We start from the raw sequence: 27,777 nt of genomic DNA, 5'->3' as shown, positions 1-27,777 counted from the left end.
AGCCAATAGGAATGAGTTTTGATGTGTGTGTGTGTGTGTGTGTGTGTGTGTGTGTGTGTGTGTGTTTATAGGTGGCGTGGTGGATAGAGCACTGAGCCTGGAGTCAGGAATACGTCAGTTCAAATTCAGTCTCAGACACTAGCTGTGTGACAAGTCTCTTAACCTCAGTTTTCCAGTTTCTTCACCTGTAAAAAATGGAGATTTATAATAACACCTACCTAACCTACCGAACAGGTTTGCTGTGAGGATCAAGTGAGGTAATATTTTTAAAAAATGCTTAGTTCAGGTGCCCAGCACATAATAAGCACTATATAAGCGTTAGCTATTAGTATTATTATTATTTTCATGTTATTCCTTTGGCATTGCCAGTATAGTTAACAGCAATATGCTTGTTAAGGTCATAAAGCTTTAAAACTAGGATGGGCCTTAAGGCTCACTGAGTCCAATCCCCTCATTTTACAGTTAAGGACACTCAGGCCCAGCAAGGTTAAGTGACTTGCCCCAGGGTTACCCAGCTACTGTCTGAGGCCGGATTCAAACTCAGTTCTTCCTCACTCTAAGTCTGATGATGGCTACCTTGTTTTTGAAATAGGAAACCACATCTACTGAAAATATAATTAATCTTAGGATTGCATACCTCCTTTATTATCAACTTACCCACTGATGTCCTTCTACTGAGAGGTAGGTGAAAATGATTGGATGGAAGACTGGATGCTAAAGGATTAACTGGACTACCATCAGAAACTGAAGTTGTAACGGCTGTAGATGATGAAAAGACAGTTCTATCTGGCTTCTCCAAGAAATCAACACACATTGGAGGATCAGCATTACTTGGAGGTAGTTGTGAAAAATAAGGGTCTTCTGCTAAGGAAGTATAAGGATGTACCCTGTATGCACTGGAAACATGGGCTTTGGGATGGGAAACATTATGCATTTGGGGCTTTGTGCCACTTAGTAAATGATTCAGTTCCACTGAAGAAATACTCTTTGGCCTTTGAGCCTGTAAGTCAATAGAAGAGTAGGAATGGCCTTGCTGGTCATCCAAACACGGAAATGCAGCATTGATTTCACACTCCTTCAGTTGTCTCTGTGGTGGCAACTCAAAGGGAATGGATTTGGTTCGTGCTAATGGAACCTTTGTATTGGGCTCTCTTCTGTTTGCATTTGCAGGTCCCGAATTGGGACATGTCCCAGCCAAAATGGAGTTCAAATCCAAACTTCCATGTTTTTGAAGTGGTTCCCCAACCAGTGGATATAACTTTGTCTCCCGTTTCATAAGCCTATCTGCATTTTTCTCACAACTACAGTTTAATTCCAAAACTTCAACAGAAATTTCCTGCTTAACTGAATGCGAACTGAGTCCTTGACTTCCATGTAGTTCAGGGACGCCACAATCTAATGACGAAGCTTGTACTGTTTCTTCTTGGGGGACGTGTTTGTTCTGCTGGCATTTAATTACTGAGTCATCTTCAGCAGGACTGTAACAAACAGTAACAAGTGAGACCACAAAGCATCCTTATGACTGACAAGCACATATTCTATCCCTCCATATGTGGACTATTTACAAAACTCACCAATCTGATGGAATACGAGAATAAGGATCACCTTCTAGAGCTGGATGTAGCTTAAGTGCTGCATTGTTTGCTTGAATCTTTGGAAGAAAAGAAGGAAGATGGTGGGTGAAGAAATTTTTTGGACCTTTAAGAAAATTTATTGAGGAGGACCACCAAAGAAAATCTTGTGCAGTCATGGAATTGTTCATAGATCTGCTTTCTCTACTGCTTTTAGAAGGCAAGCAGCAATTCTTTAGGAAACCAAAAGATTTTCAAATGATTTATGAAGAAATTAGGTGAGTCTCAGAAAATTTTAAGGTTTAGGGGTTTATTTAGTCCAGACCTGTGAGGAGCAATGTGTGCATGTACATGGGCATACACTTCCTTCTTAATCTGCCTTTCAGAATGCCTAGCTTCTTTTAAGATGTAGCTTAAGCAGCATCTTATGCACAAAGCTTTTTCTGGCCCTCCCACTCTTTCAACCTACATTATATATACCTTTCGTGTGTGTGTGTATACACATATATATTTGTTTATGTTTATGTTATGTCTATTTTATGAGTCCTTGCTGTCTTTTCCATTAGAATGTAAGTTCTTTACAAATAGGGGTTGTTTCATTCTTTTTAGTTGTTTGTCTTGTGCATAGCACAGTATCTGTCATGTAGTAAACACCTAATAAATACTTGTTGATTGATTGAGGGAAAAGGACTTATTAAACACTTACTATGTGCCAGGTACTTTGCTGATTACTAGGGATACAAACACAAAAATAAATATATAAATAAGACTATATGTCATGGACAGATTGCCAATCTACATTGATAGAGGAATTTTCTACTCTGAGTTTTCCCCAAACCAATAAAATCACAGGTCTTGGCCCCCCCAAATTTTTAAAAGTGTGTGTGTATATATGTGTGTGTGTGTGTGTGTGTGTGTATGTTATATGCAGAGTAGAACCCTCTTAGTAGCTCCACATCTTCCTTCCCTTTTTCCTGTACTTTAAACATAGGTATCCCTCCAAGCTCTGTTCTCAGCCCTCTTGCCTCTCTCTCTCTACCTCTCCCTTGGCAATCTTATTAACTCTCATCACTTCAACTGTCACCTCTCTGCAGATGACTCACAAACTCCAAAGATGGAGCTGCCTACCGCAGTCTCTTCACAGACCTTCAGCTACCTGTCGGATATCTCTGCTTCAGTTAACCACTGGCACTTAAAATTCATTATGTCTAAAAGTGAACTCACCATTCTTCCTCTAATAGTGTCTCTAATTTCTCTATTCGTATTAGTGGCAACATCATCATTCTTGGCACCCAAACTCATAACCTCAAAATGATCTTTGATTTTTCTCTGTTCTTCAACAAACATGCCCTATTCTTAGCAATTCTACTTTCCTCATACCATTCACATTCATCCCCTCCTTCTACTGCCACTTCTACCACTCTAGTTCAGGCCATTATCTTTTCTTGTCTATATCAGGGCTGTCCAACCTTAGGTTATCTTAGGGCTGCATTAAAATAAAATAATTATTCGAGGGCCACACCCGGAATAAAAAATACAGGGCACTAATAAAAAGTGGGGGAACACATGTCATCAATAGGACAGGAGAAGGTGCAAAGCGCAAAAGCAAACACAAAACAACAAAGTGACAACACAACAACATAAGGGTAGGTGCATACTGACTAGTCTACATTGTACAGACAGAACACATCCCACAGATCAATTGAAAATTCTGTGCGATATATTCCGTCTGTAATACTGCTTGAAAACACCAAAGAAAGTTAACATCAACAAGATTATTTATTAGTGATGGAAAAATCTAATATGCATTCCATGCAAATTATTATTTTATTTTTTTGCTCATGAAAATTAAAACCCACAGGCAGGCCGTGTAAAGTCACACTGTGGGCTGAATTTTGGACAGCCCTGATCTGGGTTACTGTAATGGCCTCCCAAATAGTCTTCCTGTTTCCAGTCTATCCAGTCTCCATTCTAGCAGCATATTGCTGCCTAAGAAATCTTCTAATGTCCTTCTACCATGTTACGTTCCTTCTCAAAAAACTTAGGTGATTCTATGTTGACTGGCATTCAAGGCCCTCCACAGCCTTCTCCCAACTTGTCCAACTTTTCCTCAGACTATTGTTCTTCGTGTAGTCTAGATTCCATACAAACTAGATTACTTTACAAACCTGATTCTTGTTCTGCCCTCTCCTGTCCTAGTACTTGTCTTCGTGTATTCTCCCATGGTTAGAATGGACTCTTATCTCCATTTATTAAACCCATCCCTTCTTTAAAGCTTCAAATCAGACCTAGTTACTACCTCCTTCATAAAGCTTTTTCCAACTCCTGATATGAGGGGTGGGGAACCAGTGACCTCGAAGCCACATGCAGCCCTTTGACTGAATCCAAACTTCACAGAACGAATCCCCTAAGGGGACTGCACTTGAGGACCTAGAGGGCCACAAGTGACCTCAAGGCCTCAGGTTCCCCACTCCTGCTTCATACCTTCCACCTAGTTGAAAGTAATTTCTTCTTCCTCAAATTTCTCTTAGTACTTTGACTGATCTTCCCATATGCATGTATCTTACTCCCCCTTGTATTAGAGTTATATGTGTATCTATGTTTCCTCCAATTAGGTTATAAGATACATAAAAGCAGGGTCTGTGACAATTCTACCTTTATATCTCCAGCATGACACACACTAGGCACTTAATAAATTTATGTTGAATTGTCGAACTGAATTATGATGTGGGGTATGATTATATAGTCTGAGATGACTAAGGTCTACTTCATGTCTCCAAAGCATAATAATGATTCCATCAAATAAAACTCTGATACTATACATTTAGACTATAAAGTAGATGCTAGTACTGTTTCTCAATAACATTTAAATATTTAATTCTTTGGTGCTTCTAATCAATCAATCAACAAGTTTTTTTAAGTGCCAGCTCTGTGCCAAGAACTATGCTGGGCCCTGGATATACAAGCACAAATAATGAAGCAATCTATTTCAAAGGATCTTCCCTTATAATGGGAGTACAATAAGTCTATAAATATATATACACAGCATAAATATCAAGTGAATATATAAAAAAGTAGTTAAATATAAGGTAGTTGGGGGGAAAAGGTACTGGTATGGTGTGGTACCATTTCCTTTTGTCCCGTCGTTCTAATCACCTTACTCTCCTCAGATCTGGTACTATCTTTGCATCTTTGTTCATAATGCTCCTCTCTATCCCCAGCTTCTCCCTCCAGATCTCACCTCTTTCAGGCAGCCTTTCACGCCTACTATAGCATATACAGATTTCTACCTTTCCTGACTTCTGTAGTATTTTATACTATACCACACCATTCCAGCTTGAATTATTTGCTAGACATATCATGTGTGTTGATTTTGTCTTCCCAGCTACGCTGTAAGCCTCCTGAGGGCAGAGACTATATTGTACTCTTTGGGCTGTAAATAAACATGAAATTGTTAATTATTATTATTGTTTTTAATTCTTAATAAAAAGTACTCTTAATGAACTCTTAAAGAAATTATTAATTAAAAAGAAAAAGCTATGTAATTATAGATATTTTAAGGATAAAATCAGTAATCATACCTTTTTAAAAGTTTGGTACAGCACCTAGCACTGAGTGAGTAACAATAATAATAAATGGAATAGGCAGGGTAGTATGAGTAGAATGAACAGTGAATCTCAGTACTTAGCACAGTACTTGGTGAACAGTAGGTGCCTAATAAATGTTTGTTGACTGATTAGAGTCAAGACCTCGGTTTGAATTCTGGCTCTGCTACTTACTATGTGACCTTGGGTCAGTCACTTGGGTAATCAATCAATCAACCCACAAACATTTAGTAAGCGCATATAATGTGCCAGGCATTAGGCTAAGTCCTGGGAATTCAAAGAAGGTTAAAAAACACACCCTTGCTCTCAAGGGGTGCATTCTAATTGGGGAGAAAAAATGCAAATAACTATGTACATACTAACTAAAAGTAGATTTATTCTCTGTTGTTATAGAAGACATGGCAAAGACAAACTACGGAAAGTTACGGCAAGATAAAATTGGTAAAGATGATAAAAAAAATGGAACTATTCAATGTTGAAGTTCTGGGAAAACAAGCATAATTAAAACACTATTGGTAGAGCTATGAATTGGTCCAACCATTCTGTAAAACAGCTTGGAATAATGTAGAAAACGGCACTATCTGATTGGGTATATACCCTGAGAAAGTCAATGACAAAGAAAGGTCGTCCTTTACGTGACAGAATGTTCATAGCAATATTATTTGTGGTAACAAAATACCCCCCAAAACTGGAAACAAAATGGGAGCCAACTGATTGGAGGATGGTTGAGTAAATGGTGGTATATAATTAGAATAGGTAGTATTATTGTGCTCTTAGAAAGGACATGAAAAATTCAGGGAAAATTAAAAAGATGTAAACTAGTGAAGAGAAAAATAAACAGAGCCAAGAGAACAATATACATGATACCTAGAATAATATAAAGGAAAACAACACTAAAAAAGTTAGAACTTAGATCAATGCAGTGACCAAAAAACTCCAGTTTGGTTGGTGAAACACAATTCCCTTCTACGAATCTACAGCTGGCTATATGAGTCTGTAGTGGTTTACAGGTATGGAATAAGCATCTACTGTCAGAGTCAATTTTTTTGTTTATTATGGGATGGAGTTTGGGGAGGCGTAGGTTATTGGGAAATGACAGCATTGTTTTAAAAAAATGAATCATTTGTACATATTTTTAAATTATTGGGAAACAGATTTAAACGCAATATAAGGAAGTTTTCTAATATCGTAACTGGGCTAGTAATGGCCTGTCTAAGGTGAGTGTTCCATCCCTGGAGATATTTGAGTGCAGGCTGAATGATCACAAGTAGGGGTGTTTTCTAGGGATACTAATTCTCTAAAAAACTTATTTCCTAAAGACTGCAACATTAGTGCCAAATATTGGTACTCAAACAGCTCTTCACTATGAGGTGGTTCTTTGAGACGTTGCAAAAGAAGACAGAGATATGTAGACTTTACTATGACACAGTCTAGTGGGTTCAGAACTGGTTGAATGGCCACACTCAGAGTAGTCATTGATAGCTCAATATTCATGTGGTGGGAAGTCTCCAGGAGAGTGCCCCAGGAAACTGGCCTCGAGCCTGTGCATTTTACCATTTTTATCACTGATTTAGATAAAGGTAAAGATGGCATGATCCCCAAACCTGCCTATATGGCAGAGAGGTGGCACAGTGGAGGGAGTGCTAGACCTGGAGCCAGGAAGACCTGATTTCAAATCATGCCTCAGATACTTACTAGACATATGACCTGGGCAAATCACTTAATCTCTGCCTCAATTTCCTCATATATAAAATGGGAATTAAAATAATAGCACCTACTTCAGAGGGTAGTTAAGAGAATAAAATGATAGAATGTTTATAAAGCACTTTGTAAACTTTAAAGATGTACATAAATGCTAATTTATTATTATTGTTGTCATTACTGTAACACAAAGCTGGGAGAGGTAGCTAACACATTGCATGACAAAGTCAGAATCCAAAAATATCTTTTCTGGTGAGAAAGTTGGACTATGAATGTCAATAGAAATGTAGTCTTACACTTGCATTAAAAAATAAAATTCACAAGTACAGGCTAGAGGAGACATGGTTAGCAGTTTGAAAAAAAATCTGAGTGTATTTTGTGAACTACAAACTCAGTGTAAGTTAGCAGAGGAGTAAGGCAGCCAGAAAAAAAGCTAATGAAAACTTGGGCTGCATTGAGAAAATCATAACTTCCAAGAATAAGGAAGCGATGGTTTCTCTAGTCCTGTCATATCTGGAATATTCTAATTCCATTCTGGGCACCAGGATGAGGAAGGGCCTTGAGTACATGTAACATGAAGATCAGTTGAAGGAGCTAGGAATGTATTTAGCTTTCCCTGAGTTTTGAAAGGACTGTTATATGGGAGTCAAGTCAACAAATACTTAGTAAACACTTGCTATGTGTCAAGCACCATTCTAAGTGCTAGGGCTACAAAGAAAGCCAAAAGATAATCTTTGTTCTTAAGACCCTCCTAGTCTGATCAGGGAGACAAAATGCAAATAATTATGTACTAATGATATATATATATAGATATATATATGTGTGTGTGTGTATATATACACAAATATATATACACTATATATATATACACATATATATATATACACACACACACACACATATATATGTATAATAGGAAAAACTCGGGATAATCTCAGAAGGAAGGAGCCAAGATGAAGGAGGACTGGGAAAGGCTTCTTGTAGAAGGTGGAATTTTAGCTGAGACTTGAAGGAAGACAGAAGGCAAAAAGTGAGGAGGGAGAGCATTCCCGGCATGAGAGACAGACAATAAAAATGCAAGAAGTTAGAAGTGTCTGGTGGAAGGAACAGCAAGGAAATCAATGTCACTGGATCACAGAGTACATGGAGAGAAGTGTAGGAAGACAAGAACTTGTAGGAGGGCTCTACATTGTGAAAGGCTTTAAAAGAGGATTTTATATTTGACCTTAGAGGCAATAGGAGACCACCAGAGCTTGCTGAGTAGGGGAATGACACGGTAAGCCTGTGCTTTAGGAATATCACTTTGACAGTTGAGTGGAAGATGGACTGGGGTGGGGAAAGACTTGAGACAGGGAGACGGACCAGAAGGCTTCATTCTGTTTGGCCCCAGGGGACAAAACTGGGCACAATGGGTGGAATTGTAAAGAGGGAAATTTAGGCTTAATTTAAGGAAAAAAAAAAAACCTTCTTAACGATTTGAGCTGTCCAAAAGTACAGTGCCTTGAGAGGTGGTGAGTTCCCTCTCACTGAAATTCCTCAAAGGCTGGATGACCACTTGCTAGGTATATTATAGTGGAAATGTGTGGTATGTATTGGACTTGATGGTCACTCCAGTTTCTTCCAGTCCTCAAAAGAAAACCCATGATTCTGTAGAGGGACTTATATTTTTAATAAAAGGAAACCATCCTCTTGAAAAGGGCATGTTTCAAAACATAATGTAAGTTTAGATACAAAAAGCATCAATCTGATTTTCTAATGAAAATAAATTCATTTAAATTTTGATTGGTTAAGGAAGTGGTATTCCATTGATCATCCTGTAATATTTAAAAAGAAACACAGTAAATCACAACTAAATTTTAATACAGATGTTACATTTCTTGGCTTTAATGTCCTAATCTGTAAAATGAGAGCATTGGACAAGATGACCCCTAAGATTACTTACAACTCTAGATTTATGATTCTATAAGAAGCATTATATCCATCAATCTGAGCAAGCTATTGGGATATGATCAGTTTAGCATCCCAAGGTCCTTAGTTTTCTTACTTTTGCTTAGGCCCATCAAGATGATTTTTGTGATTTATATGCTTCACCTAAAAATTGATTAAAAAAAACACTTTGCAAGCACCAACCAGGCATTTGGAGCAGTAGCTACAAAACCATATCTGAACTCAGTTGCTTCTGTGCTTTGACTAAGTCTGACCTCTTACTTGTACCCCACCATTTAGCACAAGATAATAATACATTCTAGTTGTACCCCAAGTCATGCTTGTTATCACTTGTATTTAGCTGAAAATTATATGCAATAATTAATATCAAAAATAAATTTTTTCCTGGACTAAAAACCTCTCTCCATGGGCTACTTCATTGAGTGGCTATAATACCACTTTTCTGACCACAGGAAATTTGTAGAACAGTCGCATGCACATCCAGCACTCAATAGTAATGGCAATAGCAGGTAATATGTTAAGCCCTGTATCCTTGGACAGATGACATCTCTGAGCATCAAAGGAAGTAAAACTATCTGAATCCTACCTCTGGAAGAGCAGCGTCCTGGTTATCTGTGAGAACTTGCATCTGTCTCTTAAACAGTTCTAGCACAGCGTTGTAGACCATCTCATACTGCTCCTAACAAACAACACAAACCAAACATCAAAAACCATGGAATGGCAGGGCTGGGTTAGAGGCCATGTGGTCTCATGGAACCAAGACCGGTAGTTAGGGAACATGCATTTAAATCCTGCCTGTGACATTTATTAGCTGTAATCGTGGGCACATCACTGAACCTCTCCAAGACTTAGTTTTTCTTAACTGTAAGATAACGATGATAATAAAACCCACTGTACGGGCTTGTTGCAGAGCCAAAATGAGAGGATGCATGGAAAATGTTTTACAAACTTTAAAACGCTATAGGCTTTATATTACTTTATATTAAAATAATTAATTTTAATATAAATATAGCATTATAAATCTATAAATATAAATCAAAACAATTAATAATAATTAAAATACTAACACTTTATATTTTTAAAAATTGAACATGGAGGTAGAAAATGAGAGAAGTTTCAATAGGCCAGGTCCCATTAGAGAAAATTCTGAGAGATTGCCTCACTTTTTGCAAATGATAATAAAAAGTTTGCAAAACTGATGTGGTGGAAGGCACACTGAATTTTTGGTGTCAGAAGTCAGGGAAGCTCCTTCCTGGCTCAGCTGTTTCTATGATTGTAGGTGAATTATTCAACCCCTCTGAGTTTTCTCATCTATAAACAGAAGGGGTTGGATGAAATGATTTCTGAAATCTCTTCCATTTCTAGAGCCTATGATTCTACTTGCATATATAATACTTTGTAGTTTTCAAAGCGTTTTTATGTAATGATCTCATTTGATCCTCACAACAACCCTATGAGGCCAACAAGTCAACAGCCATTTATTAAGCACCTACTATGTGCCAGGCTAATGCCAAGTGTCGCGTCAATAAGAAAGTCTGTAAAATTGTACCGAATATACAGATAAGGAAAGAGTCTCAGAAAGGCTAAATACTTTTTCAAAATGATGTAATCAGGAGCAAGTAGGCTGTACGCCAGATTTTGGGTCCTAGACCAGTGTTCTTTCTACTATATTATATTACTGAAATGTCTCATATAATTTATTTTTGTAATTGCCTACTGCCTGGGGTTTCTAAATCTTAGATAAAGTTTTAGATTTTCATTGTAAGGAGATGGAACTTCTATTACCTATCATAATGCTGATGGATTCCTGCTTCTGCTATCCCAATTTTTCTTTGAGGAAAAGCTCTAGATGCAGCAAACTGGTGTTTCAGAGGTATCCATTGCATTGGAGTTCAGATCCTCTTTTCATCTGAATGATTGTTTAGGGATTTTCCCTTACTTTGACTTCATATAGTCTTAATCAAATTAAGTGCAAACTTTCCTTAAATGAGCTACTTGTAGCTATTCAATACATCAGTAGTATCTCAGGGATTGGCATCTTGTTCATTTTCAGTGAAAAACCTCTTTAACTTTTGTTAAGAGGGAAGGAAAAGGAAGCAGGAAGTTTAAACATCAATTATGTTTTATTTCCTGGATGGAAGAAATGAAAAAATGAGTGTCTTAATTCACTGCTTTTTGATAATGCCATAATATAAGGGTTAATTCCGAATTTTTCAGGCATCTTATAGTTGGTTCAGCTGTTTGAAAACACTTTCCTCCATCACAGGAAGGAGAAAGAAAATGTCCAAAATCAACGTGCGAAAAATTTGGGGTTTTTTTTCCCCACAGCCTCTTAATGGAAAAATGCAAACTTCTCTTGGTATGGGGCAGATTAATTGGTTTATTTTGCAATAATTATTTTTTCTTCTTTGACTTGACTCATCTTAACAAATTGTTTATAACTTCTAAGTTAAATTATTTGTTTTGTCACTATCAAAACAGGGGAAAAAAACTATGAAGTCTTCCATTTGGCTGTCTATTTTACTACCTTACCTGTGGCATGATGGTGAACCTGAGTTCTTGAACTTTAAGTCAGCAGAGCTACAAGCTATGGAAGATCCTACCAAACTGGAAAAATCTTTAAAGAAATGCCTTGCCAAAGACCACGTATCTGTGGTGTAAGGCATATCTAAGTAACAAAGTGGTGGCAGCAAGTAATTCATGTTTTTCCAAAGAAACTCATAAAATGTATAGGGGTCATAAGCCACATTGGTGGAGGGTGTGACCATATTGATGAAAGCACAAATCTTTTCAGAGTATTAAAATCTGTCAAGCTCAAGACAGCTAGAAATTACACCCTACTAGAATCATCATTAATCTTAGACATGAGTAAAACAGTGCTAACCATTTTCTTGCCAAGTCTATATATAGTTCCTACTTTAAGCTCTTGCACATCACACCAAAGTGGACCTGTCTGCTTAAATTATAAAGGCCAGATGTACTGATTTGCACCTCCTTGCCAGGACATTTGAGCCTAATGTGCATCTTGGAGATAGAGATCTCTATAGGAGCTCTAAGAAAAATAACTCTCTCAGTCATCTATGAAAGGGAAATCCAAAATCTTTGGTGGCCTATTCTCTTGATAGTCAATCTATTGCCGTGACTTCCAACTCCTAATACTGTGCCTTGCACATAGTAGGAGCTTAATAAATGTTTGTTGATTATCTGATTCTTGACGAGTCTATTACAGGGGTGGGGAACCTTCGGCCTTGAGGCCACATGTAGCCTTCTAGGTCTTTGGGTGCAGCCTTTTGACTGAGTCCAAGTTTTAAAGAACAGATCCTTTTATTAAGGGGATTTGTTTTGTGAAGTCTGGATTCAGTCAAAGGGCCACACTTGAGGACCTAGAGGGCCACATGTGGCCTCAAGCATCAGATTCCCCACCACTGGTCTGTTATCATTATTACCAGTGCTTATGTAGCATATGGTCGCACATGGTAGGTTCTTCATAAAGATGTCATACTGAATGACATCTCATGCTGTAATGACCCTTCTACTGCTTTCTACTAGTTATCATTCACAAAAAGTGACTTAAGCAACAACTGTTATGACAACTTAAGAAAAAGCTCTTTAGGGTGGTGGTTTTAACCTTTAACATTGGAAGGAAGGAAGGAAGGAAAGCAAGAAAGAAAGAAGGAAGAAAGATTCAGACATATGCCTTGACTTTTTGCAATAAATCATTCATACCTGAGTTTGCACTAAGGAAGGTCTCTGTGTCCGCATGTCCTGAATTAAACTGAAAATACTGAAGTTCACAGGAATTATCTGCCAAATGAAAGGAATAAAATCTTACTGCTTTTGATCCAATCATCGTTAACAAATTGTTCCCTTGTCCTCTCTTTTCTTCCCATGTCACCTCTCAATATCTGTGCTAAATTAAGGCTAAAAACAAATGACTGTTGTCACTGCTAAAATGTCTCTACACATGAAGGGAAGGGGAGAAGGAGAAGAGGAAAAGGAGGGAGAGGAAGGAGAGAACACAGGAAAAGAAAAACAAAGAGGTTGGTGCTTTTGAAGGCTTAATGTCTAACCCTGGAGTACATCTACAAAACTCTAAAGTGATTTTACATGGTTCTTTTTTTTTTTTACAGAGTTTTTAATCCCCTTTCTGGGGGGAAGAGACTGAATTACTGAAACCAAAGACATGATTACAGAAATGTGAGGCAGATAAGCATGGGAATGCATATGACATACAGTAGAATGTATAATTCTATAGGACAAAAGTATATCTTAGCAGGTTTTTACTGCTGATATGTTTTGTTTTGTTTTGTTTTTGGGAAGCCATAGTGATCTAAGTGCCTGGACCCACTTAATGTAGCATTTCCCAAATTATCTTTCAGGCAGTAGGTGGTACAATGGATAGAGTGCAGGGCCCAGAGTCAAGAAGACTCATCATCATGAGGTCAGATCTGGCCTTAGCTATTTACTACCTGTGTGACTCTGGGCAAGTCACTTAACTAACCCTGTTTGCCTCAGTTACTCATCTGTAAAATGTGCTGGAGAAGGAAATGGAAAACCATGCCAGCATTTTTACCAAGAAAATTCCAAATGGGCTCACAAAGAGTTGGAAACAACTGAAAATTATCTTGCCCGCAACCCTGGGGTGAATTGGTAGATGTTCTATGAGAAAATTGAAATCAAACAAGGAACCTTAGAGGTTATATAGAATAACTCCCCCCCACCTTGTTTTACAGATAAGGAAATGGTGACCCAGAGAGGTTAAACTCTATCATATGATAAGTAATAGAGTCAGAATTTGAACTCAGGGTTTCAAACTCCAAAAACCAATGCTCTTCCTGCAATATCAATCTTCTTCTAAAGTACTAAATTATATACTGTGTATGTATCAGAAACATGCCTAATAGTTTTTCATTGCAAAAGTAAATTTAATTTCTTCAGTATTGCTCCAAAATTCCCCCACCTCTTTATGCCAGGAACAGTCCACAACCCCCATGCCCCGTAGTGTAGCATTTATAAGTTCCATCAATGTATTTCAAGTCTAGAAATGTTATGTAACCAAATTCATTTGGGGAACATTGGTATAATAACAAAACATATTATAACCTATGGTAATTCAGGTCAAGGATTACTGTAGAAAAGGGGCAGCTGGGAAAAAAGCTTGGCTAAATGTGTGTAAAACTGAGTTACTGGAATGCAGGAAGGAAAACTGAAAATAAATTTGGGAAAGCCTGAATTGAGAAACAGGTGTTTGGCAGAATGAAGCAATTTCTGAGTATCCCTGCTCCTGGGCAAGGCAAATGGGAAGTGCCTGCTGAGAGATACTCACTCCATCTTTAAGCAGTTTCCACGTATAATCAACAGCACAAAGAACGCCGGTCCTCCCACAGCCAGCACTGAAAGAAAAATCACAATACTGGGGAGAGTGGCCGAGTTACCGAAAACGTGTCGTCTGCAGACATTTGGGAAGTTTCGTAAGAAATGTTGACCAGGAAATTTCATGGAAGCTATGAAGCTTGCCATACATGTAAATACTTCCCAGAGCGCATTCACCAGCTGCCAAATACTTTCCTCCAAGACCGGCTGAGCCTCCTCACCTATCCTGGATAATATCTCCTATCAATCACCTCTCTCACTAAGTAGTTTATCAGAAAAATAAAAAGCTCAAGATTCTAGTTACTTTTTAAGCCAATGTGTTCTTGTCCTGTGCCACACACTAAAGTACTAATCTGATGTTTCATTGTGGTGTGAAGGTGACCCTGGGTTCTTAAAGACTTTGCCAACAGAACATAGGCTCTGGCAAATCCCTACCAACCTGGAAAAGCTTCAACTGTGGGCCTGGAAACAGACTACATGCCTTTTATTACAAGGACAAGCCTAGCTAAATGCAGGGAGGCTCACCACCAGAAGGTTGACCACCGGGGGGTGAAATTTTTTGGCCAGAGTAAGGCATGTACACCAGCTACTAAGACACAGGGGCTGGGTGGATGGGGAGTAGGAGGGTGGAGTAGGGAGGTGTTGTTATTCGTGTCAGTGGAGAAAGTAACTACCTAAATGAAATTACAGATATTTTTAAAATACTGAAGTTGGAAAAATACTGACCCCAACTTTTCTCCTTCATTAATTCATATTTCTAAGCTCCGTTATTCACTAACCAACTGGGAGATATAGGGCTTAGACTACTCTGAATGCTAGGAAAAACTAGTGATGCTTCAATTATAGAAGAGCTGTGGCTTATGGTTTATTCTAATAGCAATCCCCCAACTCCTCCCGGGTAGCACCGTACCTGCAGTGAATACAAATAGGAATACTGTCATCCTCTTGGTAACATCGCATGTCCCAAATGAGCTCCAAGATGGCATCTATAGATGAAGGCACATCATGATCTGGCCAGTTCTTGTAATGAAACTGGTAGATGGTTCGAGTTTCCTATGGGAGAATGGCCAGAATAAAATAGGAGGGGGAGTTCCAAGTTAGAAACTGGGAGGTCCCTCTGCCATGAAAAGCCAACAGCTCTCACAAAGCTCCCACCTACAAGAACAGATCCCCTTTGCCATCGACACATTTTCTTCTGACTGTAACAACCCAATTTCAGGTCGTTTAGATAGATTATACCAGTGATTTGCCATGATCTATGTCCCTAATATAAATCAATTGGGCTAGGTCCATTCTCACAGAAAAAGGAAGTGGGAACATGTTAACAAGTAGCCCAGGTGACTGACTGGTAAGGCCATCAGTACAGCCACAGATACCAAAGGAATTCCTGATTTGCCCTCATCAAATTTACTCAGAATGGGTGAATCTAAGGGACCTGGACTCTGTTTATCTCAGATTGGTCTGCTTAACACAGGCCCTAGCTCCCTTTGTCCTACTGAATATTAAGTCATTAGCCAGGACCACCTCAGGCCACTTAGAACTAGCCTTAAGTTCTGGGTAGAGTTGATTTCCTGGGTTTTGATGTGTGTGGCTTCAGTTCTTAGGACCAGAATCAGACCAAAGCCCAGGGAAGAGATCCAGTGAACTTATGTACATTCCTGAAGTCTTTTTACATGCTATTATTAGTAAACCCCACAGTTAGGGTAAAGGAGTGTTGCAGCCATTTTAATCACTATTAAGTAAGAAAAAGGAAGATGCTTCAGACTTACACTATTCAGCTTGGCTTTTAGCGTCCTGATGACATAGTCAGATTTCTTGTTTTCAGATTCCTAAGGAAGATACATTAGGAGGAAAGATGAGTAAGATCTGTAGACAAGTTGCTCTGTATAGTAATGTGGGGCACTAGGATCTTTGTCTAGTATAATGGGAAGATCTGACATACTCACACAGGAGATGGAGAAGGGGCCACACTGTAGAACAGTCTCTCCTGGCTCAGCCCAGTAGCGCTCACACTTTTTCTGTGGCATAGAACAAGGTGTCATCATTTCCTCTCCTTTCAACTTCTTCTGGGTAGCCCAAGCTACTTCCTATTCCTATCCTTTGTCTTAGAACCTCTGATATGCTTAGGCATTAACCCCAGTCTCATCCTAGCTATTCAAAGCATTATATTCCAAAATGATTAAATTCAGAGCCAGGACCATGAATGGCCCCCAGTTCATATAAATAGGTATCACTAGGGATGTTTAGCCTTCAGTAGAGTTACCCAAGACAGGAAACCTGCTTTCACATATTTGAGGGGCTGTCCCCTAGAAGTAGGATCAGCTTTGCCTCCAAGGGCCAAACTAGGAGCAATGAATAGAAGATGGAAAGAGGAAAATTTAGGTTTAATTCAAGGAAAAACTTCCTGACAACTAAAACCAGCCAAAAGTAGAATGGACTTTTTGGGAAGTAGCAGTTTCCATATGCCTAGAGGTCTTTGAACAAAGGCTATAATCACTTTTCAGGTATGATAGATAGAAGCGCTATGCTTAATGAGCAAAGCAGAATTGCAGTGGCTCAAAAGAAACATGTGAAGCACAAATTTAGAGACATTTCTTCCCCAAATGTTCATGTGGATTATCTGTGCCTGACCTGTGGTAGAGCCTTCCAAACTCATATTGGTCTGATGAGCCACAGTCAGACACACTGGACCTTGAGCCCAACATAGTGATATCATTTGGGTCCTCTTTGAGCACAAAAGACAACAATGAACACTTTTCAGGTGTGATATGCAGAGGATTCTTATTCAGGTGTGGGTTATACTACCTAGCCCCTGACATACAGTGATTCCATTTAGTGAGTGTCTGCTATGTGCCTGGGACTGTGCTAGAATCTGACAGGGAAATAGGAGAAGTATAAAACATGGCTTCTATGCTCAATTTTACAATCTGGTTAGGAAGAAAAGGTTTTAAAGGACTCTTGAGTCCCCAGTGTAGGATACTCACACATTCTTTCATTCAATAAACACTTGTTAAGTACCTGCTCTTGCCAGCCAGGATTCAGTATGGATTCAAAAGCCAAAAAAATAATAATACTGCCCTCAGTTTCCCCCATTGGGGGAAAACAACATATACACAGAAAATTAAATGCAAAGTAGATATTTATTTCTGGGGGAAGAGTTCTAACAACTAGAAGGACCAGAATGGGCTTGCTTTAGGAGGTGGCACCTGAGCTGAGTCTTGAAGAAAGCCAGTGAGTTGATAAGGTAAAGGTAAGGAGAGAATGCCTTCCAGTCATGGGAAATGGCCAATGGAAAGTGTTACTTTGAGAATATTTGGTTTTTTATTTCCTTTTGTTTCTATGGGGAAGGAGGGCAGGAAGTTAGGAGATTGCTGAGCTGGCTGAAACCTGTCCCATGGGGTGTGAAACTGTACATTAGACCTCATATATTCCTCAGATAAACCAAAAAGGGAGTCAAGGTTTCCTGAAGTAATTTGATTTGCCTTATTTGAGGAAAGATCCCAAATGGCATCAGCTCCTTGGTTATCTTGGTGATTTGTAAATCCCTTCCTCCCCTCTCAATTAGTGCATTCTTTGGAAGTTCTTTCAAATGTAGCTTTGTAGTTTTACAAATGTAGGATTTTACAAACTCAATGTTTAAACCTGTAACTTAGTCTGGTTACTGATTTATTCTGACTTAGTTTGTTCCGCCTTAAATAAAGGAAGCATGCAATAACTAATGTGTTTGATTAGGCCTGTGTGACTTGTGCAGCACTGAGCAACCTGAGGTCATAAAGACCGTTATATGTTAAAAAATTATTTCTCTGACATAATTTTGTCTACAAAAAGCCGCCTTAGCATCTTCATTTTTGTTCAAGATTATTTTTCTGAAGCCTGAACTTGCGCTTAAACATAATAAGACCTAGGTTCTTACCATTGTAATTTCTGTGCTATGGTAGATTCATTTTGGCAGGGGTAACCTACCACATGAACTAAAAAAGGAGATTGTTTCTTCTGTAGCCAAAGGCACAGAGGCGAAAGACTGTGTACAGGGAACAGTGATAAGGCCGGTTTGGCTAACATGTAGAACTTGGAAAGACAAACTAGTGTGAGATTGGGAAGGTCTATAAAAGCCTAACAGAGATTTGTATAGGACCCAAGAGAAAAGATGGAGCTACCTGTTCTTTTGTTTGGCAGCTTGAGACCAGAGGCTGGAAGGCTAATGAGGAGGCTGTTGTGATAGTTGTGATAGAGGCTGATGGGGCCTAGATGATGGTGGTGGCTGTGTAAGGGAAGAGAAGGGGATATAGATGGAGATATATTATGGGAGTAGAACCAACCAGCCTTGGCAATGGACTGCATATGTAGAGTGAGGGTGAGTGAGGAACTGAGAATGACTAACGTCGTGAACCTGAGAGACTGAACGGATGGTGGTGTCCTCAACAGACCTAGGAAGAGAGAGGTTTGAGCAGACGATGAGTTGTGTCTTGGATGTGATATGTTTAAGATGCCTACGTTCTGTTGGAGATCCCTGACAGACTCTTGGTAATGCAACACTGAAATTCAAGAAAGAGACTGGAGCCGGCTGTTAAAATGTGCATGGAGAGGGAAGTTAAAGCTGAGGGGAGCTGATGAGATCATGGTAAGATCACTGAGAGAGATTGTAGAGAGAGAAGAGAACACAAGACATGAATGATAATCTGGCAGAGGAGACTGAGATCTCCTTTGAGAAAGGAACAGCCAACGAGATGGGAACCGAGAAAAAACATCACCATAAAAACTTGGGGGCAGGGGGAGGACAACTTTCTAGTAGGAAGTTCAGAAGGTCAAGTCCTGAAGAAAGATAAGGACTGAGAAAGATAATTAGGTTTGGAAATTAAGAGATCACTAGTAACCTTGGAGAGGTCAGCTTCAGTTGTTTGGTGAGATAGAAAACCAGATAGCAAGAAATCGAGAAATGAGTGAGAGATGAGAAAATGAAGGCGGCTTGTAGACCTATTTTTTTTTCCTTAGAGTTTGGCTACACAAGGGAGGAGAAATAGAGGATTTTAGCTTGAGGGGAGGTGGTGTTCAATTTGTTCTACTTGGCCCAAGAAGGGCCGTGGTAAAAGCCACGGAGAGGCAGATTTTGACCTGACATAATGAAAACGTTCCTAACACTCAAGTGAAATGAGCTGCCCCCAGAAAGGTGGGAAGTTCTCCCTCATTGTGGGTCTTCAAGTAGATCTGAAATTCTCTGACTTAATTTGTAGTACATGAAGGGATCACTTGTAATTCCCAAATTGAGCACTAAGCTAAAGGATGAACGTGCTCACTAAATACAATGCACAACATCAGACATTTAATTTTTAAGATGCCCGCTGTGGTTTCACCTTCAGTTTTTTCTCTTCCCACCAGGTCCTTCCCCTCCTTTCCCAGGCCAGGGTACTCACCTTTCCCATTTCAAACTCCATGCATGCCATAACAATGATCTGTGAGGATGAAACATAGAGACATGAATGCCTGTCCAGTTAAATTCTGCATTTAGCGTGCTAAGCCTTGGGGCCAAAAAATATTAACTGACGGGATGTCACAGTTACTCCCAACTCCACTTCCAGCCACAAGAAAGAAGGAAACCACCAGAAGATGCATTAGAACCTACCAGAACACTGTATTCCCATATCATCCTCCAGAAGTCCAGAACAGTGGTAGCCAGAGGCCCCTGGGTGGCGATGTATGCCCTGGGGCCATATACACCCTAAAATGAGACCCAGATTGTAGAGTATAAATACACTGCTCACTCCCAAGAGTCCTAGCTGGCACCCTCCCCTCTCTTTTGCTGCTACTCAGAATTACAGAGTGTTGTCTTTTACAGTACCTTGATGAAGTTGGCATTGATATAGTGGGAATCCTCATCAGAAGTCACCAGGGACAGCTTTACCCTGCTATGATCAACTGTAAGAGAGAGAAGGTACAGTGAAATGAAAGCGTGTTAGAGCCAGGGGCTTTTGGGAGTGTCTGTCCCTTGCACAATGCTTTCAACATTTCTCTTTGCTCAGGACTTGTGATTTCACAGGTTCAGAAAACTCCCAGAGAGGAAGCACCTTCTATCTGGTCAGATTGGCAGTTGGGCTGTACTTCATAGTTTTAGAGAGCTGAGGTGGCAATGCCCAGGGCTCTTTGTAAACAGCTAGAATGTGTTAGAGGTGAGATTTGAACCGTGTCATCCTTACTCCCAGATAGGCCTTTGGTGCACTATAGCATGATTATCACCTGTATTTATCAGACACTTTAACTATCCGCCTCCTGGGAGAGTGTGATTCTACTTACAAGTTATTGCTGCTTGTTTAAGTTTTTGTCATTTGGGCCTTCGTGAGTCTTTTGTGATGAGCATTTCTTTTACATTGAAAAAAAACAGCTATGCCTGATTAACCTTGTACGTTGACTATCTTTCTGCTTCTTTTTGAGGACACAATAATAATCTCAGGCCCTTATGTGGTGCTTGAAGGTTTGTAAGACTCTTTAATAATAGTAATACCTAGCATTTATAGAGTACCTGCTATGTGCCAGGTAGTGTAGAAATTGCTTTAAAAATATCTCATTTTTACCTCCCAACAACCCTGGGAGTTAGGTGCTATTGGTATCCTTATTTTATAGTTGAGAAAATAAAGTTAAGTGACTTGCCCAAGATCACACAACTAGTACGTATCTGAGGCTAGATTTGAACTTAGGTCTTCCTGACTCCAGTCTCAATGCTCTATCCACTGGGCTGCCTAGCTTTCTAGAAACAAGCCCAAACTAAGCTTTGAGGGCTCCAGGGTAGATGTGAAAAAAAGGCAGCTAATGTGAGAAAAGTGTCCTTGACACCTCTTTTTAGAGGCCAGGCTCCTCCAGGACTGAGCCTTGGCTACGGAAGTGGGTCCAGAGCTAGGGGCAGCTTAATGAAAGAGGGGGAGAACATGAACCCCAGACCCCTTAGGCCCAGGAATTGGTCTTTGTGTTTTTATATCTGAAATGCATTCCTTCCTCACCCTACCTCTCAGAATTCCCTGTTTGCTCCAAGACTTAGCTCAAGCAGCCCCTTTGACATGTAGCCTTCCACAATCTCCCAACTTCCTAGTGTAACTCTCTTGTGTTCATTTTGTGTGTGTGGTATGCATTGTATATATGCTGTTGTGAGCGCTGGTTAAGGACAGCTAAGACCCAAGCTGACAAGTGACTCACGTTTGACTAGTGATTGATTCACCATGTACTAGGAACTTCCTACCTACCAAATATTGGCTTTAGTCACTGTCATCTAGGTAAGGGACGCAAGGCTCTCTGATTGGAATCATCTTAGCAAACTCCACCTACACCTAGTTCAGGTATGCAAGGTTAGCAAACTTTCCTAATCCTAATTGTGGTCCATAAAAGGGGGTCCCCCCCAGGCCAGACTACCCCGGATCCACTGCTCCTAAGGTCCTCGTTCCACCCAATTCCTGAGGCTCTGCCAAGTAACAACAATCAGCTATGAGGGCGGACACTCAGAGACTTGGACTCTATCAGGGCATATATCCCCTCTATGCCTGAGCCCCCATCACGTGACTATAGGACTGCTGGGCTGGGGAGACACCCTTGCATAGGCGCCTGTACGTATTAAAACTGTCTGACTCATGATCCTCCGAGGGCTTAGGTTTCTTCTGGATACTTTACCTACAATCTCACAGCTGCATACGCTTATATATGTTCAATTTGTCTCTCCCCTTAAAGAATAAGATCCCTGAAGGTGGGGTTGGTTTCAGTTTTTGCATTTATATCATCATGCCTGGGAAATAGTAAGTGCTTAATAAATGCTTTTTGAGCTTGGTTCCAAAAAAGGTAAGAAAACACCTCTCCCCGACCTTTGCTAGGGTTTGGGGGTTTGTTGTTGTTCATTCACGTCCGACTCCTCATGATTCCATTTGGGGGGTTTTGGCAAAGATACTGGAGTGGTTTACCATTTCCTTCTCTAGCTCACTTTGTAGATGAGGAACTGAGACAAACAGGGTTAAGTGACTTGCCCAGGGTCACACAGCTAGGAAGTGTCTGAGGCCAGATTGGAACTCAGGAAGATGAGTCTTTCTGACTCCAGGCCCGGCACTCTATCTGCCACTCATCTTAGCTGCCCATTGCATATGTTAGATTTTTTTTTCAGTTTGGCTGGGTGTTTTTTCTCTCCTTTATTTTAAAAAATTCTTTGTTATAAGGGATTTCCCTATGAAAGTATGAGTTACAGAGAGAAGTCTAGCCAACGTGAAAATAAATCAATCAAAAATCTATATGGAAAAACACTTGTTGATTGATAAATATTCGTTGGCTGAGGGAATAGCTTGTTATCTTCAGGCATACATGATAAAAGCCAAAAGGCAGAGTTGTATTCCAAGATTAGAGACAGTTGTGGACAGAAAATGTAGGAAAGGACATGGGAAAGACAGTTGGAGAGTAAATTTAGGAGGACAAACAAATTGGTAAAGAGAAGTAGAAATAAACTAGACTTACAAGGCAAGATGTCCTTATATCTGTTTTTCTTGATATTTTCTGGCCTCTCAGCCACAGTCGTAGGGTATGTTTTATCCATCTTATACTTGGTTGATTGCCTTTTCAGCTTCTGTAGTGAAATAATAAAGAGAAGAAGAGAAAATAAATGGAGAGCAAAGAGCTGCCTGACAATCCCTAGAGAGGCTCCTTTTTCACTTTGTAGCTGCCTGTATTCTAGACAGCCCCACAGCCCATCTGTAGGAAAAGAAATGTGTCAGGTCTGGTATTTAAAGAATGGAAACATCACACTTGCTACAGCTGAGCCATCAACACCTGCAAGTGAGAGGTGAGGCTGTGGTGAATGTTTGAAAGCCTAGGCATTTTCAGAAAATAAAATTCCTGCTTGAACCAAAGTATCTATGGGAAAAGAGGGTGGGGGGAGGGGAGAGAGAGAGAAAGAGACAGAGAGTCAGAGACAGAGAGAGACAAAGACAGAAAGACAGAGAGAGAAGAAGGAGAGAGAGAGAGAGAGAAGGAGAGACAGAGAGACAGATAGACAAGAGAGAGAGAAAGAGAGAGAAAGGAGAGAGAGGAACAGAAGAAAAGAGGGAGGGAAGGAGGGGGAGAGAGAGAGAGAGAGAATATTTTTCCTGCAGAAGTCCCTCTTTTTCAGCTAGAAGATAAAGCACAAGCTAAATGCAGCCTCCCTGTGTTCCCTGACAAAAAGTGCTGTAAGAAGACTGTGAGCACCTTAAAGTCATTGACCATATTCTGTTTTGACCTTGTATATCTAGCACCTAGTGAAGTACTGGGGTAGAAACATTTTCTTAGCCTCTACCACATGGGCTGAGCTATCTTTTCCTAGGGCCCTAAGCTATGTAGGCCAGGCTAGTTTTTCCTTAAAAGGGATTGAGACTATCCTCTTAACTTAATTGGTCCCACAGACTGAGGCTCCATCCGTTTACCAGGCTCCCAGTTACCTAAGGGTATAAAAAGGGCTGGCCCGGGAACAACTAGGGCTTCTCATGCTTGTCAGATGTCCCATTGCCCCAAAAGTCACCACACTCTGCTGACCAGACACGTTTCTGTGTGGAGAGGAGTGGGGCTGAGTTTCCCTTTATCCGTGCTATATCCTTGCTGAGTACTTTGACCATGCTATGGCTAAGTAAACTTCCTCTTGTTAACTCTTAGATGGTCTATGAGAGTCTCAGTTCATTCCGTTCTTGAACTTGACCCACCAGAGGGGCACAATCTCCAACAAGTACCTTCTACATAGCAAAGGGCTTAATAAATGCCCGGTGAACAAATGAATTTGCATTGGCAAAGGTTACTTTTACCTTTTTGGATCTAAACTATAAGCAAAATCTGTTAGTAAAACAGAGAAGCTTAGGTGACTCAGTCCTAGAGCCCATCCCTTATAATGTAGCATCATAATCTATCGGAAATATTCAGGCAAGCGTTTGTAAAAATAGTTAAATGAGCTTTTACTAGAAAGCAAAGCATCGCCTTGGAATGACTTCCATTTACTAGTGCTGGCCTGCCCTTCAAAATTACAGGTCAGAGGAAATGCCAGCAAATAACTTTGGCAACTCATAAGAAATGACCTTACCCAAATTTTTATTCATTTCCATGTCCTGTATCATTCAAGAATCCCCATCAAGTCAAGACCTGACTTTCTCGATATCTCACTCAATTGGAAGGGGAAAGATAGTTGGAACTCTACAAATAATTGCTGAACTAAATTAAAATACTAACCTTTATTATCTGACAAGGTCTACTGGACTGTACATTTTATAGTCCTCATTGCCCTCACTCTCTCTCTGTCTCGAAGTTCATTCTTCTCTTGGCCTTTGTCACAAATTCTCCTCATCTTTCTCCTATGCCTCTAACAGTTTCTTCTCAGTCTATTTTTTCTCCCTCATTCTCCTGGCTTTGGCCATTTCCCAAAGTTTAGTCTTTAACCTTCCACTCTTCTCTCTATAGAGAGAAGCCGGGAGGTACAAAGGGTAGAATGCTGAAGTCAGGAAGACCTGAGTTCAAATCTAACTTCAGACACTCACTAGTTTTGTGACCCTAGGCAAGTCATTGAACCTCTGCCTGCCTCAGTTTACTCAGCTGTAAGAAAGGGATGATAATAGTACCACCTCACAGGGTTATTGTGAAGATTGGATGAGATGTATGTAAAGTGCTTAGCACAGAACCTGGTCTATAGTAGGTATTCTTTAAATGCTTATTTCCCTCCCTCTGTATACTCTTTTCCTTAGAGATTTCATTTACTCTCTAGCTATTACCTCTACACAAATAACTCCCAAATCTGTACCTCTGGTCCTGACCCATCTTCTAAGCTTTTACCCTGTATGTCCAAATAACAATTAAGCATTGTCCCTTTGATATACTGACATTACCTCAAACTTAACACATTGAAAATCAAACATCATTATCTTCCTATTTCGCCATGTTGGCTCCCCCTCCTAAGCTCCCTGTTTCTGTCCATTGTGGTATCTTTCTCCTGATGACTCGGGCTCAGAATCTTTCATATTTAACTCCTAGTCTTTCAACTCTCATATGTATTCAGCCACCAAAGGCTTTGTCATGGCCCACATCAGTTCCTTCCTTTCCATTCTCAATACCACTGTCCTAGCCCAGGCAGAGGATTATACAATCATGGATTTAATTCTGAGATCACAGAATTTATCATTGGAAGGTTCCTCAGTGACCATCTAGTCCAACCCATACAAGAAAGGAATCCTTGCTAGAACTTGCCTCACAAGTAGTCATCCAGTCTCTGTTGGAAGACCTTCAATGGGGGAGAATCCACCACTCCTTCAAGGCAACATATTCCACTTTTGGACCACTCTGATGGGGATAGCTGGGTGGTACAGTGGATAATGCTGTGCCTGTAGTCAGGAATACTCATCTTCCTGAGTTCAAATCCAGCCTCAGACACGTCCTAGCTGTGTGACCCTGGGCAAATCACTTAACCTTGTTTGCCTCAGTTCCTCATCTATAAAATGAGCTGGAGGAGGAAATGGCAAACCACTCCCAGTATCTTGGCTAAGAAAACCCCCTTTTGGGGTCACGAAGAGTAGGACACGACTGAAACACACCTGAACTGATAGTTATGAGCCTAACTGACACTGAGCCTAAATCAGTCTCTGCAACTTCCAAATGTTGTTCTTTGAGGCAGCACGTACTGATGGGGCAGTGAAACTCAGAGTCAGCAAGATCTGAGTTCAGTTCCCTCTTCAGACACTGACTACCTGGGTGATCCTGGGCTAGTCATTTAATCTCACTTGGTCTCAGTTTCTCCATTTGTAAAATGAGGGAATTGACTCAACATCCCACAGAATCCCTTCCAGCTCTAAACAGTGATTCTCTGGGCACCTCTCGGGCCAAACAGAATAAATGTAGTCCTTTTTCTGCTTAAAGAAGTCATACAGTCCATCCCCCTCATCTTCCAAATGAAACAATAACCCTGAACAAAAATAACCCTAAATGACTTGTTCTCTTAACTCCAGTAGTCAATGGCAAAGCCAGGATTTAAAACCAAGTCCTGATTCCAAATCCAGAACTCTTTCTACCATGCAGGCATCACCCACAAACATTAATATTGCCAAAGACAAGAATTCTTCAATCAAAGACTTTCAGAATCTCAGGTTCGGGTTTTTTTGTTGTTGTTTTTTCCCCAAGGGGTATGAGGTCTAGAGAGCAGAGAAAGGGAAGTATGTCAGTGGCTTCTGTTAACAAAGGAATCAAGGAAATGATCATTTATTATGTACTTACTATATGCCAGGCATGGCACTAAGCACTTTACAGCTATTATACAGCAACTCTGTGAAGTAGATGCTATAATTATCCCCATTTTACAGTTGAGGAAACTGAAGTTAAGTGACTGGCCAAGGGTGGCACAGTTCATGAGTGTCTGAGGTCAAAGTTAAACTCGGGTCTTCTTGATTCTCAGCCCAGAGCTCTTTCCACTGTTTAAAATCTCCCAAACATACCAGCGCTCTTTGCCTTTGAGCCTCCCTCTTAGGTCCCAGCAGCTCTGGTTTTCAATGGCTCAGGCAGGATTTTTTTCCATAAAAAAGTAGTGTCAGGTTTAGAGTGTCTTCACTGTCTTTTTAAGATTACTGTAAAAAATTTATAGCAGCTATTTTTGTGGTGGCAAAGAACTGGAAATCGAGGGGATGTCTACCAGTTGGGAAATGGCTGAGCAAGTTGTGGTATATGAATGTTAAGGAATACTATTGTGCTATAAGAAATGATGAAAGGGCAGACTTCAGAAAAACCTGGAAAGACTTATATGAACTGATGCTGAGTGAAGTGAGCAGAACCAGGAGAACATTGTACAGTTATAGCCACATTGTGCTATGACTGACTTTGATAGACTTAGCTCTTCTCAGAAATGCAAGGACCTAAAATAATTCCAAAGGACTCATGATAGAAACACCCAGAGAAAGAACTATGCAGTTATGAATGCAGAACGAAGCAGACTATTTTCTTTTTTTGTTGTTGTTTGCTTTTTCTTTCTCGTAGTTTCTCCCCTTTGTTATAATTCTTCTATACAACATGACTAATGTGAAAATATATTTAATAGGAATGTATGTGTAGAGCCTATATCAGATTGTACACCGTCTTGGGGAGGGGGGAGGGGAGGGAGATGGAGAAAATTTAAAACTTATGGAAGTGAATGTTGAAAACTAAAAATTAATAAATTAACTAATAAAAAATATTACTGTAAAAATTCAGCCATACCGTGAGGGACAGAATCTATCCCAGTGTGTGGAAGGTAGCCACCAAGGTCAGTCTGAAAGAAGCGAACAATATGAGTCTTTTGGTTCCCCTGGATTAGTGTAATAGCCACCTAACTGTTCTTCCTTCTCCCAGGCTAGCCCCTTTCCAATCCATTCTATACAATGACTTCAGGTTAATCCTTCTAAACTCTACTTCCATTATCTTACATGTGTCTTTGATTTGAGGAGAGCAGATTTCAAAGAGTTTGAAGAAAGGGTAGATAGGATAATGAGAGAGCCAGATGGTCTAGTGGATAGAATACTGGACTTAAAGCAGGAAGAGCTGAGTTCACATGCAGCCTCAGAAACTACCTAGCTGTGTAGTTCTGGGAA

General features: G+C 40.0%; 1 protein-coding gene across 1 annotated transcript in view; it reads right to left on the bottom strand.

Moving 5' to 3' along the window:
• Positions 1-27,777, bottom strand: part of PTPN22 (protein tyrosine phosphatase non-receptor type 22) — a 73,650-nt gene that overhangs the window by 27,967 nt on the left and 17,906 nt on the right. The window contains exons 2-13 of the mRNA XM_036768971.1: positions 22,673-22,781; positions 20,034-20,110; positions 19,818-19,913; positions 19,609-19,647; positions 16,144-16,215; positions 15,967-16,026; positions 15,108-15,250; positions 14,151-14,217; positions 12,551-12,628; positions 9,411-9,503; positions 1,575-1,651; positions 658-1,478 (exon numbers count right to left, since the gene is read on the bottom strand). Of these exons, the coding sequence (XP_036624866.1) occupies positions 658-1,478; positions 1,575-1,651; positions 9,411-9,503; positions 12,551-12,628; positions 14,151-14,217; positions 15,108-15,250; positions 15,967-16,026; positions 16,144-16,215; positions 19,609-19,647; positions 19,818-19,913; positions 20,034-20,110; positions 22,673-22,781 (1,732 nt within the window). The remainder of the gene's footprint in view (positions 1-657; positions 1,479-1,574; positions 1,652-9,410; positions 9,504-12,550; positions 12,629-14,150; positions 14,218-15,107; positions 15,251-15,966; positions 16,027-16,143; positions 16,216-19,608; positions 19,648-19,817; positions 19,914-20,033; positions 20,111-22,672; positions 22,782-27,777) is intronic.

The sequence above is a fragment of the Trichosurus vulpecula genome, chromosome 7 (assembly GCF_011100635.1).
Source record: "Trichosurus vulpecula isolate mTriVul1 chromosome 7, mTriVul1.pri, whole genome shotgun sequence".
Lineage (NCBI taxonomy): Eukaryota > Metazoa > Chordata > Mammalia > Diprotodontia > Phalangeridae > Trichosurus > Trichosurus vulpecula.
The sequence above is the reverse complement of the archived record's forward strand: the minus strand, read 5'-3'. Positions and strand labels throughout refer to the sequence as shown.